This window comes from Archocentrus centrarchus, chromosome 14, assembly GCF_007364275.1.
Source record: "Archocentrus centrarchus isolate MPI-CPG fArcCen1 chromosome 14, fArcCen1, whole genome shotgun sequence".
Lineage (NCBI taxonomy): Eukaryota > Metazoa > Chordata > Actinopteri > Cichliformes > Cichlidae > Archocentrus > Archocentrus centrarchus.
This window is the reverse complement of record NC_044359.1, coordinates 3,278,429-3,295,202: the sequence shown is the minus strand read 5'-3', so window position 1 is coordinate 3,295,202 and position 16,774 is coordinate 3,278,429. Positions and strand designations below refer to the sequence as shown.

General features: G+C 41.1%; 1 protein-coding gene across 1 annotated transcript; it reads right to left on the bottom strand.

The window, feature by feature from the left end:
* Window positions 1–11,346: 11,346 nt before the first annotated feature.
* LOC115791912 (odorant receptor 131-2-like) lies at window positions 11,347–13,523 on the bottom strand. The gene is made up of 2 exons (XM_030746207.1): window positions 12,588–13,523; window positions 11,347–11,400 (listed from the first exon to the last, which is right to left on the bottom strand). The coding sequence occupies exons 1-2, from the start codon at window positions 13,521–13,523 to the stop codon at window positions 11,347–11,349; spliced, it is 990 nt and encodes a 329-aa protein (XP_030602067.1).
* Between the last annotated feature and the right edge of the window lie 3,251 nt (window positions 13,524–16,774).

Below are 16,774 nucleotides of genomic sequence, written 5' to 3'. Positions count from 1 at the left end.
TCAAAGTATTATTCTAACTTATGTTAAATTTGAAAGATAAAAGATTATATGACAACCAAAATGATTAACTACAAGGGGTAACTGCATGAAATATTGTACATGATAATGCAAAATAGACTTCTGCCTTATGAAATACACTACCGTGTGATGGCAAGGACTCTCCAGGTAAGATAACAACTGTAGATGCCATCCTTTCTGTTACCCATTATAAAAGCATAAAAATGAAGAGAAGTGTAAATATAAAAACAACTTAATAAGAAGAAAGGGAGAAAAGGGAGTGCTTTACTTCAAGAAGATCTAACATTGCATGTTATGGATATTATTAATCTTATGTTTTATGCTATAAGCAGTAACAACAAAACCTGAATGGAAGATAAGGTTCTGACAGTCCCATTCAGCCTCCCCCAGCCAAGAGGCTGCCGAGCCTGGCCTCGTATTGGAGAAAATCTTGCTGAGATCCGTGACCAGCGAAGGCTCGCCCTGTCGTGGAACGGCTAAAGGAGAGAGGAGACTCAGCAGAGCAGGTATCCAGCACGGACCCAGATCTTCTTAGATCTTCTGGAAGCAGAAGGAACCATCTCGACAAGAACGCGTTGTGGGCTGAGGCCTCCACCTGGATTGGAACCGAGTCGTTTGAGGGGCCTTCACGACATGATGACATCACCTACGTGACTCCTGGGAGCTGCTGCCCCAGCCAGTGGGAGTTCTGATGACAGCAGATAGCCAGTGCCTCCTAACACCCGTGGCACGAGGTACACCGGGAACAACGCTAACTAGGGGGATCTGAGAGGTCCCCCAGTTCAGGAAGTGCTTAATGCATCTTCAAGCAACCAAGTCTGTGAAACAAGTCAGCTAACGGATGAAGCAGCAGAGCTCGACAGTGACACTGATTTTGTCACCAGTAAGTTGGCTACGGCCAGGGTCGTCGATGGAGAGCAAACCAGTGAGATTCAGAAGCTCACTGGTGAGAATTGAAATTGAAGATCATCAACGATTTGCTTAGAGCAACGAAGGGGGAACAGGTGGAATGGAGGAAGCGGTCCTCACAGAAGCCTGAAGAAGATGCTACAACATCATGAGGACTGAATGATCGTCTAAAAAATGCTGACAATGTTATGAAGTCTGTCTAACACTGAAATTGTCTTTGCTATTGCCGCTATTGTTGTGTTTTCACATATATACTATATCTCGAGTGCCTTATCTTTTGTGCCCATAAGTATAGGTGCCTCTGACCTGTGTGGTGTGCACTGCAATTGAGGATGCTGTGTTGGTAAGATCAGTTTTTTTGTTATTACAGCTTCCAGAGTGACGAGCACACCATGTGAGTGAGAAGATTTAGTTTGAAGCTTGCAAATGTTTATATCAATAAAAACAGCTCACGCAGTGTTTTTGCAATGTTCACCTTGTTTAAACAAATATTTACTCTTGATTTGATAAAAATACTTCGTGTTGATACCAGTAGGCATCAAAGGGGGAAATGTCGTGTATTTTTATCTTGATGACATCAGTATTTTATATCAATATTTTTATATCATGTATTGTTATATATATTAATCACACACTCTAATTAATGGTCACATTATATATTATTTGTCACCTATATTGTCACTCACACACTGAAGCTCTGCATGCTGTAGACAGGTAAAAATGCTGAGGCCTGCTCTGCAGGCAACCTGGGATTTTTCCATTAAGTAATGCTAGCCCCCACCTTTGTGAGGAGCTTCACCTTTTACACAGTGCACTTTTGACCCAGCTTCTCCCGAGGGGAGGGGCAGAGGCGCACCTGGACTTCGGAACGTGGGAAAGCTGGGTGTCTTGCTAGCCCCCCGAGAACAATTCATAGAACTGTTGCCTAAAGAGCATCTTAATATGTCCCCTCCCCTGATAACAGCTGGAGGAGGTGTGAGATTGGGCTATATAAGGGCATGGCAAACTTGGGAGGGAGCGCTCTTCTTTGCTCTTCCTCTCACCCGTGTTTGCAGCGGCTGCAGGCTCTCACTCCCGAGAGGGCTTCTGTTTTTTATACTCTGTTAAACTCTGGACATTTATTTCTTTGCTTTTCTACCACCTTATAACAGCACCAAGGCACTCACTCTCGGGAGGCTTTTTGCTTTCTTGCATTTTGTTTAACTTTTTGATATCTCGAACTTTGTTTAACTTTGTGCTTCAATAAATCCTGGAAACGAAACCTGCTCATCTCCAGTGAGTTTCTGTGAAGTGTGGAGCTTTTCTCAAGGTGCATTTGCTCCCATTAGTCTCCCCTCCGCCTGGTAAGAGCAACAGGGGGAGAGAGCCGCAAAAAAACCCGACAATACCATACCACTTTTATTTATACAGCACTTTTAAAAACAACAGGGCTGACCAAAGTACTGTACAATAACATCACACATAAAAGACCAAAACAGGTCAAAAGGCAATGAGATACAGAAATAAAACAAAGGTGTAAGGGTTAAATAAATAGCTGATTTAGGAACTGTAACAGTGTCTTAAGATTTAAGTCAGAGTCTCACACTGGGTTGAAGGCCAAGGAATAAAAATGTGTTTTTAAATGAGATTTAAAAGCAGTAAGTGAAGGGGCTTGTCTGACATACAGCCACAAAAGCTCGATCACCCCTGAGTTTTCGTTGCACCTTTGGTACAAGTAAAAGCATCTGGTCTGCTGACCTAAGGGAACGAGATGGAACATATGGGTGCAGCAGTTCAGATAGATAAAATAGGGCACAACCATTAAGAGACTTAAAAACAAATAAAAGAATTTTAAAATGGATTCGTAAATGAACTGGAAGCCAGTGAAGAGAAGCTAATATTGGGGTGATGTGCTCTCGCTTACTTGTACCAGATAAAAATCGTGCAGCAGCATTTTGCACCAGCTGTAGATGAGCAATAGAGACCTGGCTAATTCCAGTCAGAAGTGTATTACAGTAATCAAGACGAGATGTTATAAAAGCATGTATTACTGTTTCTAGACTATGTTTTGAAAGAAGAGGCTTGAATTTTGACAGTATTTCACCACTGCGTTCACCTGAGTATTAAGCCTTAAAGTCAGGTCCATTTTCACACCTAAATTAGTGATGATGCGTTTCTCATATGGGCCAGAGAGGAAAGGTCAACACAGGGGGTACTGCTGGTGCTACTGGGTCTAAACATGATTTCTGTTTTTTTCTCATTCAAACTCAAAATTTAGTGACATCCATCCCCTGATGTCCCTAAGGCATTCAAGGACATCAAACATCAGAAGAGGCTTCAATGCAGTCAGACTGTGGTGGATTTAAAACACTATTCATGGTTTTAAACAATACACAAGACTTGTGACAATTTGAGACAATAGTTGAGAAATATTTAGTCCTGGCCTCTTTTACAGTTGACTGATAGCGACGCCAATAGTCTCTTAGAATTTGAAAGGACACTTGTAATCTGTCTTTTCTCCACTTCTCCTCAGCTCTGTGGCACTCGCGTCTGACTGAGCGGGTCATGTCATTCAGCCAAGGCTCATGTTTAGCTTTTGACTGCCTAACCTTTAATGTAGCCACAGTGTCAACAGTGTTTTGGCAGGTGTTATGAAACCATAAACTCATTTCCTCTGTATCATCACCTACATACTCAGAAATAACAGTTCTTTGTGAAAATGGTCGAGAATTGAATGGCTGCGGAAGGGTTCATAATCTGGCATCTGCGAGCAGCAGGCCGAGGTTTCCCTACAGTCCAGCCCAGAGAGATCCCAAACAGAACAGAAAACGTTGCCTCACAGATCTCCAGGTTAAGAACAGGCAGACCATGTGTTAAAACAAGATCTAGTGTGTGTCCACGTTCCTGAAGGGCACCAGACACGCACTGCACCAGGTTAAAAGAGTCAGTGAGAGTTAAAAAGTCCTTTGCAATAGGGTTGTCAGGACAACACACGGACATTAAAATCTCCAGTAATAAGGATACAGTCATAGTTGGGTATAACCTCCATTAAGAGCACAGAAAATGTCATGAATCAGTTGAAAACTGGAATGGTGAACTCAAATGCAAATCCCAATCAAGAGGCCACAACAGTAATAACAGTGTTTCACAATCATTTATTTATCAAAGGGAGCTCAGCAGTTCCGATCCAAAAATAGTTAGCCAAAAACTACTGGTCCAGGTGGATTACTCTGAGAAGAGAGAAGAGAAAAGTCTTAGTCTCTGGAATATCCACACAAAGGGCAATCCATCCTCGAGGAATAATAAGACCCTGCCAGCACTCCTAGGTGGGCCCCATATGGGATAAGCAAGGGCAAACATTATGGGCCCCATAAGGTTTTGTCCGCGGTTTCCATGGTGGCCCTACATGGGTTTGCCCAGATAGATTTTAACCGGCCCTGCATATGTGTTCATTTGGACCCATACAGTCCATGCATGCATGGGCTATGCATGGACCCTGCATGGGCCTCATGTAAGTCAACCGTCTGGGTCCCAATGAACACATATTCAGGGCCGGTTAAAATCTATCTGGGCAAACCCATGTAGGGCCACCATGGAAACCGCGGACAAAACCTTATGGGGCCCATAATGTTTGCCCTTGCTTATCCCATATGGGGCCCACCTAGGAGTGCTGGCAGGGAGAGAGGCCTTACTTGGTCCTGAAAGAGTTGTTCGAAGGGGGGAGAAAGGTCCAGATTAATTGCCAATTCCTTGAGCTTGAAGGATGTGCTGAAGGAGGGTGAGCAGGCAGTCCACTTCTTTTGCAATGGATAGAAGGATGCAGACTAAGAGGACAAAAAACAGGATGTTAGCACACAAATACAGATCGCAATGGCAGCATACAGAGCTGAACCTAATTACTACTCTAAGGAGGCAGATAATCTGGCAGAGACTGGATGGTGGAGCTGGTCCTGAAATACCACAGCTGACGAGGCTTGATATGACACAGGTGCTCAGCTGATGGAAGAATCCGGACTCCGCCTAGAAGGGTGGAGATCCACTTCAACCTCCTAATCCTAGGTGACAAGGAAACCAGCAACTAACAGACCATGACAGAAACGTCATTTATAAAGTCCTTACTGTATATACTGTATCCTAGTGTATTTTTTTCTGTTTTCCTGGTAAAGGTAGTGCTGGTAAAACGGCTGCATGACCTCAGACACCTGTCCCCCCTGTTTGTTTCTGTGTTTGTATTTCTTGGATGGGTGTTCTGTTAACTGTAATTTCCCCATTGTGGGACTAATAAAGGTATTCATTCATTCATTCATTTGAATATGAGAATATCTTTTTTAGTAATTTTCAGGAGTGTAAAAGACAAATAGTTAGAGTACACATCAGATGCCATTTACTTTAAGCATTACAAACCTCATGCTGTCATGTTCTTTTGAGAGATGAAGTTTTCTCCTGAAAACCCTTCCAAACATGTCATACTTGTTCAGTCTTTTTCTAGTTGTAATGTTATGAACTTTAACCTTTAATATGCTAACAGAATCTTTGAGATATACAGTGGGTACGAAAAGTATTCAGACCCTTTTAAATTTTTCATTCTTTGTTTCATTGCAGCCATTTGCTAAAATCAAAAAAGTTCATTTTATTTCTCATTAATGTACACTCAGCACCCCATCTTAACAGAAAAAACAGAAATGTAGAAATTTTTACAAATTTATGCATTGTCCTTCAATGCACATATTTGTTTAATATGTGCATTGAAGGACAAATCCTGGTCAAAAATGACTCCAAGAGTTCTCACAATGTAACTGGAGGCCAAAGTTATGCCATCCAGAGTAAGTATCTGGTTTGACACCATGTTTCTAAGATTTGTGGGGCTGAGTACAAGAACTTCAGTTTGATCTGAATTTAGAAGCAGGAAATTAGAGGTCATCCAGGCCATCCATATGATTCAAACCACTGCATTCAGTACCTTTAATACCTATGGCATGCTCTAATCTCTGTAATAAAATGTTGTGGTCAACAGTATCAAAGCTGCACTGAGGTCCCCGAGGTCATCCGTCTCCGCCGCATGCCACGCGGTCGGCCCCTAGTCATGCCACGTTGCCGCCGCTGCCGCTGGGACCACAGTCGGCCTCCTGCCTTGCCACGTCATCGCCGCCACCGCCGCCGCTGGGAGTGCGGTCGGCCTTCTGCCTTGCCACGTCGTCGCCGCTGCCGTTGAGAGCGCAGTCGGCCTCCTGCATTGCCACGTCATTGCCACGTCATTACCGCTGCTGCCGCTGCTGCCGCTGGAGCCGCGGTCGGCCTCCTGCCTTGTCGCCTCATCGCTGCCGCTGGAACTGCAGTCGGCCACCCAACTAGTTTGGACTCTGCCTTTCTGCCCCTTGCCCTGGGCGGCCCCCTGAACTGTTCTTCCCCCCTGTCGTTTGCTAGTTTTATTTTATCTTAGCTCCTGGACTGTTCCTCGTTCTGGCCCCCTGTTTTGGACATTGGAGCTCTCCGGCCTTGTGCCGTCACCTTTTGTTATGGTCCTGTGTTTTTGTTTTGTCCCTTGCCTTTGACCCCTACTGGACTGCTTCCCCATGCCCGTGCTCTGTTTTTGTGTTTTGGACTGTTTTTGGCTGGGCCCCTCCCCAATCAGACCAGGAGCAACATGTTTAGCCGCATGTTCTCCTTGAATCGCTGGCTGTCTGAGTGGTGTCCAAAAAACGACGTGGGCTTCATAGATAATTGGCAAAGTTTCTGGGGAAAACCTGGTCTTGTTAGGAGAGACGGCATCCATCCCACTTTGGATGAAGCAGCTCTCATTTCTAGAAATATGGCCAAATTTATTAACCCTCCTAAAACCTGAATACCCAGGGTTGAGACCAGGAAGCAGAGTTGCAGTCTTACACGCAACTTCTCTCCTCCTGCCATCCCCCCAAAACCCCATCCCCATAGAGTCGGTGCCTGCTCCCAGACCACCAAAAAACAAAGCTAAAATCAGCAAAAAGCTATTTAAGCATAAAAATTCAAAAACAATAAATAATACAGCTTCATCAACTGCACCAAAAAATAAAACAATTAAATGTGGATTGTTAAACATTAGGTCTCTCTCTTCCAAGTCCCTATTAGTAAATGATTTAATAGTTGATCAATGTATTGATTTATTCTGCCTTACAGAAACCTGGTTACAGCAGGATGAATATGTTAGTTTAAATGAATCAACACCCCCGAGTCACAGTAACTGTCAGAATGCTCGAAGCACAGGTCGAGGAGGAGGATTAGCTGCAATCTTCAATTCCAGCTTATTAATTAATCAAAGACCCAGACAAAGTTTTCATTCTTTTGAAAGCCTGACTCTTAGTCTTGTCCATCCTAATTGGGAAAATCAAAAACCTGTTTTATTTGTTATTATCTATCGTCCACCTGGTCCTTACTCAGAGTTTCTGTCTGATTTCTCAGACTTTTTATCTGATTTAGTGCTCAGTTCAGATAAAATAATTATAGTGGGTGATTTCAACATCCATGTAGATGCTGAGAATGACAGCCTCAACACTGCATTTAATCTATTGTTAGATTCAATTGGCTTCTCTCAAAATGTAAAGGAGCCCACCCACCACTTTAATCATACTCTGGATCTTGTCCTAACATATGGCATAGAAACTGAAGACTTAACAGTATTCCCTGAAAGCCCTCTCCTGTCTGATCATTTCTTAGTAACATTTACATTTACTTTAATGGATTACACAGCAGTGGGGAATAAGTTTTATTACAGTAGAAGTCTTTGTGAAAGTGCTGTAACTAAGTTTAAGGATCTAATTCCTTCATTGTTATGCTCTTCAGTGCCAACACAGTGCAGAGCAGCTACCTAAACTCTGCTCCCAGTGAGGTCGATTATCTCGTCAATAGTTTTACATCCTCACTGTGTATAACTTTGGATACTGTGGCTCCTCTGAAAAGGAAAGCTTCAAATCAAAAGTGCCTGACTCCGTGGTATAATTCACAAACGCACAGCTTAAAGCAGATAACCCGAAAGCTGGAGAGGGAATGGCTTCTCACTAAATTAGAAGATGCTCATTTAGCCTGGAAAAAGAGTTTGTTGCTCTATAAAAAAGCCCTCCGTAAAGCTAGGACATCTTACTATTCATCATTAATTGAAGAAAATAAGAACAACCCTAGGTTTCTTTTCAGCACTGTAGCCAGGCTGACAAAGAGTCAGAGCTCTGTAGAGCCGAGTATTCCTTTCACTTTAACTAGTAGTGACTTCATGGATTTCTTTACAAATAAAATTTTAGATATTAGAGAAAAAATTATTCATAACCATCTCAAAGATTATTCTTCATGTTCGGCTGCTTTCAGCACTGCTGGTATTTGTTTAGACTCTTTTGCTCCAGTTGATCTTTCAGAGTTAACTTCAATAGTTACTTCCTCCAAACCAGCAACATGTTTATTAGATCCCATTCCTACTAGACTGTTCAAAGAAGTCTTTCCAATTATTGATGCTTCAATCTTAAAAATGATCAATCAGTCTTTATTAGTTGGCTATGTACCACAGACCTTCAAGGTGGCTGTAATTAAACCTCTACTTAAAAAGCCATCACTGACCCAGCTGTCTTAGCTAATTATAAGCCAATCTCCAACCGTCCTTTTCTCTCAAAGATTCTTGAAAGAGTAGTTGTAAAACAGCTAACTGATCATCTGCAGAGGAACGGTTTATTTGAAGAGTTTCAGTCAGGTTTCAGAATTCATCACAGTACAGAAACAGCATTAGTGAAGGTTACCAATGATCTTCTTAGAGCCTCTGACAGTGGACTCATCTCTGTACTTGTCCTGTTGGACCTCAGTGCAGCTTTGATACTGTTGACCATAACATTTTATTACAGAGATTAGAGCATACTATAGGTATTAAAGGTACTGCGGTGGTTTGAATCATATTTATCTCATAGACTCCAATTTGTTCATGTAAATGGGGAGTCTTCTTCACACACTAAGGTTAATTATGGAGTTCCACAGGGTTCTGTGCTAGGACCACATTTATTTACATTATACATGCTTCCCTTAGGCAGTATTATTAGAAAGCATTGCATCACATTTCATTGATATGTAGATGATACCCAACTTTATCTATCCATTAAGCCAGATGACACACATCAATTAGATAAACTGCAGGAATGTCTTAAAGACATTAAGGCCTGTATGACCTCTAATTTCCTGCTTCTAAATTCAGATAAAGCTGAAATTCTTGTTCTCGGCCCCACAAATCTTAGAAACATGGTGTCAAACCAGATACTTACTCTGGATGGCATTACTTTGGCCTCCAGTAACACTGTGAGAAATCTTGGAGTCATTTTTGACCAGGATTTGTCCTTCAATGCACATATTAAACAAATATGTAGGACCGCTTTTTGCAATTGTGCAATATTTCTAAAATTAGAAACATCCTCTCTCAGAGTGATGCTGAAAAGCTAATCCATGCATTTATTGCTTCTAGGCTGGACTATTGTAATTCATTATTATCAGGCTGTCCTAAAAGCTCCCTGAAAAGCCTTCAGCTGATTCAAAATGCTGCAGTTAGAGAATATTTCTCCCATATTGGCTTCTCTTCATTGGCTCCCTCTTAAATCAAGAACAGAATTTAAAATTCTTCTTCTCACCTACAAGGTCTTGAATAGTCAGGCCCCATCTTACTTTAAAGACCTCATAGTACCTTATCACCTCAATCGCTGTCAAACTGCTGGCTTACTTGTGGTTCCTAGGATAATTAAGAGTAGAATGGGAGGCAGAGCCTTCAGCTTTCAGGCCCCTCTTCTGTGGAACCAGCTCCCAGTTTTGAGCTGGTTCCTCTCTATTTTTAAGATTAGGCTTAAAACTTTCCTTTTTGATAAAGCTTATAGTTAGGGCTGGATCAGGCGATCTTGAACCCTCCATTTGTTATGTTGCAATAGGCCTAGGCTGCTGGGGATTTCCCATGATGCATTGAGTGTTTCTTTTCATTTTGTTTATACTTCCCTCTACCTTTAATCATTAGTTATTATTAATCTCTGTCTCTTCCACGGTGTGTCTTTGGTCCTGTCTTTCAACCCTCAGCCCAACCGGTCACAGCAGATGACTGCCCCTCCCTGAGCCTGGTTCTGCTGGAGGTTTCTTCCTGTTAAAAAGGAGTTGGTCATTCACAGTGTCTCCAAGTGGTCATAGGTGGTCGTTTTGATGGTTTTATCTTTAATTATTGTAGGGTCTTTACCTTTCAATATAAAGCACCACCTAACAAACATTTATTTAAAATTCTTAAAGGTGCAAAGTATTAAAATTAGAAATATTAGTTCCTTAACCTGCAAATTGTTTTACTTTTTCCAAATTTGCCTTCATATTAAATTCTAACAGGAAATATGTGCACCTTTAGGAACTCATGGTTTTGCTGTGTAGTGTCACCATTATTACAAAGGTGATGCTCATTATAAGGGTGCTGCTGTTGTTGTTGTGAAACCTTAAAATGGTTTACAATTTTCATTCATGAAGCTTTATTGGGTGAGGTGTTCCGGGCATATCCCACTGGGAGGAGGCCCCGTGGTAGACCCAGGACACGCTGGAGAGATTATATTTCTCGGCTGGCCTGGGAATGCCTTGGGGTCCCTCCGGATGAGCTGGAGGTGGTGGCTGGGGAGAGGGAAACCTGGGCTTCTCTGCTTAGGCTCCTGCCCCCGCAAACCGGCCTCGGATAAGCAGAAGAGAATGGATGGATGGAAGCTTTATATGTCTAATACAATGTGTGTAATTGATTCAGAATAAGGTTAAACCAATTAGCAGAAATTTAACTCGAGAGTATTATTGTTATAAAATCTTTTATTTATATAGTTTTTCTCAAATCTGGAAAGCTGTTTTTCAGAAGAGACCTTTACAAAATAAAAGGATTGACGGACACATTATACACATATACAATTTAAAAAGGCATCTGCAGGAGTATTTGCAGATAAATAAAGAATGTACAAATTCTTTCTTTTTTAACACATAAGTGGGCATAAAGTCTCTGCACTTTTCTCCTGTGCTTATACGTCAGTTTGAAGAAATGTCAAACAGTCAACTGAACCGCAGGAAAAAAAAAACTAAAAACTAAAACTAAAACTAAACTAAAAACAAACAAATCTGACAAGTAAAACTCAATTTGATCAGGAATTCCTATTTCATTTGTAAAGCAGATTTCAGGCCTGATCCCTTGTGTGCTACCTGACAGTTATACATTTAGAGCTTTAGAACACCCCAATCCACACCTCCAACACAATAATTAAATTTGCTGACGATACCACCATTGTTGGCCTAATTACAGATGGTGATGAATGTGCCTACAGGGACGAGGTGAAATGTCTGGGTGAATGGTGTAAAGTCAGTGACATAGTACTTAACACCTCCAAGACAAAAGAGATCATTGTGGACTTCAGGAGAACAAAGAGGTCAGATCACATCTCCGGAGAACTAGTGGAACGTGTGGAGAGTGTGAAATTCCTTGGGGTCCACATATCCAACAATCTGAAATGGACACAGAACACCTCGTACCTGATCATGAGAGCACATCAAAGACTGTATTTTCTGAGGAAGTTAAAACAAGCTCAGCTTCCTCAAAAACTCCTGGTGAACTTTTACCGCAGCACTATCGAGAGCGTCCTCACCAACTGCATGACTATGTGGTACTCCAGCTGCACAGCCTCAGAGAGGAAGGACCTACGTAGGGTGGTCAGAGCGGCAGAACGTATCATCGGGACTGAACTCCCCAACCTGGACAGTGTATATAACAGCCGTCTGCAGAACAAGGCTGACATCATCAGGAAGGATGCAACACACCCTGGGAACTATCTGTTTTCTCTGTTACCATCTGGGAGGCGCTATAGAGCTATTCGTGCTCACACGAACAGACTGAGAAACAGCTTCTTCCCTAGAGCTGTGGCCTCCATCACCCCTCTCAACACCTAATAGACTGTAAACTTGGACATTGCATATTTGCACATCTTCATACAACCATTTCACCCATAATTTATGTTATTATTTATCTTGCAATCCATACTTTTAAAATTGTACTGGTTTTATTGTGTAAATATCCATATGCTTATGTAAATACTTTTGCTTATTTTTTTATCTTTTGGGGGGTGTCAAACTAAATTTCGTTGTATGCAAGTATAATGACAAAAAAGGTTCTTCTTCAACTTACGTAGAACTGCTGGTGAAATTCTGGAGTGCTAATGAATTTATCAGTGTAGTTGTTTTCATTATTTATAGTGATTTGAATTAAATATGATCACAAAAAGATATTCAAGCAAACTCATGAACAGTGATGCACAAGAAGCCTACTGCAATGCTCCAAACACACTAAATTATAATGAGACTGTTTGAACAATGACTTGCACTCTGAAGACTGTAAAATATTACTCAGATAAAACAATTAGAACCTTGACTCACATTAAAGTATGAACAATTATTAAAATCCATTTTGGATAATCTGTTCTGTCCACAACAAAAAAAATTAGTGAACAGAGGATGAATTCAGAAATGTTATAAAGACCTTTTGTAAATTAAAATTATGACAGAACTTGCAGTATAAAGTATAAAATAGTCTTTATGCTTCTGTTCTTTGTTTATATTGCATTTTTGTCAGAACAACCTTTACTGTAGATACTAAATTACCTCAATCTGACATGTTGACCTTTGCTTAAATCACTCACAGTTTTTGCTCGACAGCACAGATGGTACATGAGGATGCCTCTGATGGTTTGGTCTCTAATGCCATAGATGAGAGGACTCAAACATCTGGGAAGAAGCATCATAAACACATAAAGTACATTCAAGATACGTAAAGCTGTTACTCTGTCAAGGACTTTTGAGATCTCTGTAAGCAGAGGATTATGAATTGTTGAGGAAAGACTGAGGCCCAGCTGTATCAGGTGCAGCAGCAGTGTGTTACGAGCCTTACGGGCCGAAGCTTTGTCTGTGGAGGCCGACCTGGCTGCTATTGCAACACCAATATAGGAGCAAGTGACGGCCACAGCAGCAGATACAAACAGAACACAAGTGTAAGCTTTGTCATAATCATCAGAGATTGGGTTGAGCAACACATGAGTAAGAGAGCAAAAGTCTTTCATTTGCAAACTCTCTAGGTCTTCAAATGGAAAAATTAACAGCAAAATCACTCTAATGAAAACATTTAGTGAACTGATGGACCAAACTATGATAATAGCTAGTGCTGTGTTTCTGATGGTGATGATGGCAGCGTGTCTCAGTGGGCAGCACACAGCTACATATCTCTCCAGAGACATCACCACCAGTGTGAGAGGAGAGATCCCAGTTGTAAGAGTGGTAATCATGATCAGAAAACCACATACAGGATATGTAAGTCTGATTCTACAAACAGACAGTAAGTACAATAATTGAGTCAAGACCATCTGTACAGTGTCTGCAAAAATTAGGTTATAAAGAAGAATGTAACAGGCTGTTTCACAAAACACTGGTTTACTCCTCAAGGTGTGCAGCATGAGCCCATTAATAAAGAGAAACACACAGCAGGATACTGTAATTGGAACAGACGACAACAGAACTTCCAGTATCCCTCTGTACTGCAGTCCAGCAGTGATGTTAGTCTGAGACTGAGTGACGTAAGACATGTTAAAGATGCATTTACAGGACTGCCTTCAAAATTTGATGGTGTCTGTTAAAGACTTTATCTGGAAATAAAATTATTTTCAGATGTCAGAAACTAAAACAAACCATTAACATTTTGATGCCATTATAATAAAGAGGCACAGTAAGTCTTCAGTTCACATTGAGTTTAGATGTCAAAACTCCCTTTGTCAGTGGTCAGCAGATAAGAAGCAGTCACCTGTCTGCAGGGTTTTCCCACATTCACACACCTTTTAAGAACTCTGTCCTCACCCCCACTTCACATGATACTGTTATGTGTAAGCAGAGTAAGCCAATTAAACAGTAATCAGTGATGTAATCTTTATTTCAACACCACAATCTGTGTCAGTTAAGGTGAATATGAGAATATCTTTTAAACAATTGTAGGAGTCTAAAAGACAGATTGAGTACACATGTTGCAATCTAAATAGTGCAAATGGTAAAAACTAATCTTACAAAATTAATTAAATTGTCTATTAAAGAGTGTATAGTGGTAGTAATATGGTAATCAGTTGATTTCCAGCCAGACATCATTAGATGCCATTCACATTCAGCTTTACAAAACTCATGTTGCCATGTTCTTTTAAGAAAGACGAGGCTTTCTCCTGACAGCCCTTCCAAACAAGTTATACTTATTCAGTCTTATTCTAATTGAACTGTCATGAACTTTAACCTTTAACATGCTTTAAGATATAGCTTTTGGGCTTGTTGCAGCTTCTCGGAGCCTTGCATACTCTGACCTTGGGGTCATTTTTCTGGGACATTTACTCCTGGCATTGTGATAACACATATCCGAATGCTCCAAACAAACAAACTTCAAAAATTTCCTGCTTCTAACTTCTATCTGAACTTAGAAGCAGGAAATTAGAGGTCATCCAAGCCTTTATGTCTTTGAGACATTCTTGCAGGTTGATGTGTGTCATCTGGCTTCATGGGTAGATAAAGTTGTGTGTCATCTGCATAACAATGAAAATGTATGCAGTGCTTTCTAATAATACTGCCTAAGGGAAGCATGTATAATGTAAATAAAATTGGTCCTAGCACAGAACCCTGTGGAACTCCATAATTAACCTTAGTGTGTGAAGAAGACGCCCCATTTACATGAACAAATTGGAGTCTATTAGATAAATATAATTTGAACCACTGCAGTGCAGTACCTTTAATACCTATGGCATGCTCTAATCTCTCTAATAAAAGGTTATGGTCAACAGTATCAAATCTGCACTGATGTCCAATAGGACAAGAACAGAGATGAGTCCACTGTCAGAGGCTGTAAGAAGATCATTTGTAACGTTCAGTAATGCTGTTTCTGTACTGTGATGAATTCTGAAACATGACTGAAACTCTTCAAATAAACCATTAGTAAGACAGCTGGGTCAAGTGATGGCTTTTTAAAGCAATGATTTATTTACTGCCACCTTAAAAGCCTGTGGTACATAACCAACTAATAAAGACAGATTGATCATTTTTAAGATTGAAGCATCAATTAATGGAAGGACTTCATTGAGTGGTACAGTAGCAATTGGGTCTAATAAACATGTTGATGGTTTGGAGGAAGTAACTATTGAAGTTAACTCTGAAAGATCAATTGGAGCGAGAGAGTCTAAACCAATACCAGCAGTGCTGAAAGCAGCTGAACGCGAAGATAAGTCTTTGAGATGTTATGAATAATTTTTCCTCTAATGTCTAAAATTTTATTTGTTAAGAAATTCATGAAGTCACTAATAGTTAAAGTGAAAGGAATACTCGGCTCTACAGAGCTCTGACTCTTTGTCAGCCTGGCTACAGTGCTGAAAACAAACCTGGGGTTGTTCTTATTTTCTTCAATTAATGATGAGTAGTTAACAGTATTTCAGGGAATACTGTTAAGTCTTCAGTTTCTATGCCATATGTCAGGACAAGATCCAGAGTATGATTAAAGTGGTGGGTGGGCTCTATTACATTTTTAGAGAAGCCAATTGAATCTAATAATAGATTAAAAGCAATGTTAAGGCTAGTTAATAACAAATAAAACAGGTTTTCAAATTTTCAGGTCAGGTGGTCAAGACTAAGAGTCAGGCTTTCAAAAGAATTAAAACTTTGTCTGTGTCTTTGATTAATTAATAAGCTGGAATGGAAGATTGCTGCTACTTCTCCTCCTCGACCTGTGCTTCAAGCATTCAAGCCTCCAGTCTGCGGATTGGGGACCTCTGGTCTAAATAACTTCAGATCACCTAATTACATGTATCTGCTATATTTAGACTTTTTTTATGAGGCAATACCCAGTCACTTGGTTAGAAGTGTCTGCTATTACTCAAACAGAGCTACAACTTCATCTGCGCCCCGACCGCCAACAGCAGATCTACAAAACAGTTTAAGCTTGACTTATTTTACGGGCTGCATGGAAACCTTTGTCTCAACAATGTTACTTGAAGGCTGGAGCTCCCCAGGAATCACTTTGGGTTCTCAAACGGTGTTGCACACTGGGTTGGAGCTCCTGGCTTTCACTTTCTACCTGTGTCTCCCCACTGTCATTGGTCTCTTAAATTTCCCAAGAAGGTTCTTAGGAAACTCAAGTGGAGGTCTTTACTTGTATGTACACAACTTTTACAGCAACAAAAATGTGAGATTTGACCCAAAGGACCATCTGAAAAATTCCAGGAATTCTACCAATTATCAAGAGACCAGGCACACACAATCAGCTTCCAGTATAAAAAGCTTTTAATTCTTGCAAGAAGGAGCAGAGACAATCAGCTGTGCAGCTTCATGAGAGTGCTCAACTTGAGGAAATTCCTCGGAGCATTGTATGCTTCTCTTTATGCATTATGGACAAGCACATGAACTTATATGGTAGTAAGGAGTGTAGACAAAAAAGGAGCACTCACTCACCTCTGTGGTGATGAAGTGTTTTGAGAGACTCATCAAGACATTCATCACCTCCTCACTGCCCACCACCCTCGACCCACTACAGTTTGCATACCGGCCAGACAGATCCACAGATGACGCCATATCCTTCCTCCTCCACAAGACCCTTTCACACATAGACACTGGTAAGGGGAACTATGTGAGAGTGCTGTTTGTAAATTACAGCTCAGCATTCAACACCATAGTTCCCTCCAGGCTGGTCTCTAAGCTGCTGGACCTGGGCCTGGGCCCATCCCTGTGCAGGTGGGTTCACAGCTTCCTGACCAGCAGACCACAGGTGGTACGAGTGGGTCACCTCACCTCATCCTCCCTCACCCTCAACACTGGATCC

Bases quoted from the DNA above. Each gene is read 5' to 3' on its own strand.
- LOC115791912 (XM_030746207.1), bottom strand. From the start codon at position 13,523: ATGTCTTACGTCACTCAGTCTCAGACTAACATCACTGCTGGACTGCAG. The intron at 11,401-12,587 runs GTGAGTGATTTA...TGTCCATTTCAG, and splicing joins TGTGCTGTCGAGCAAAAACT to ATTGTTGGATATGTGGACCC.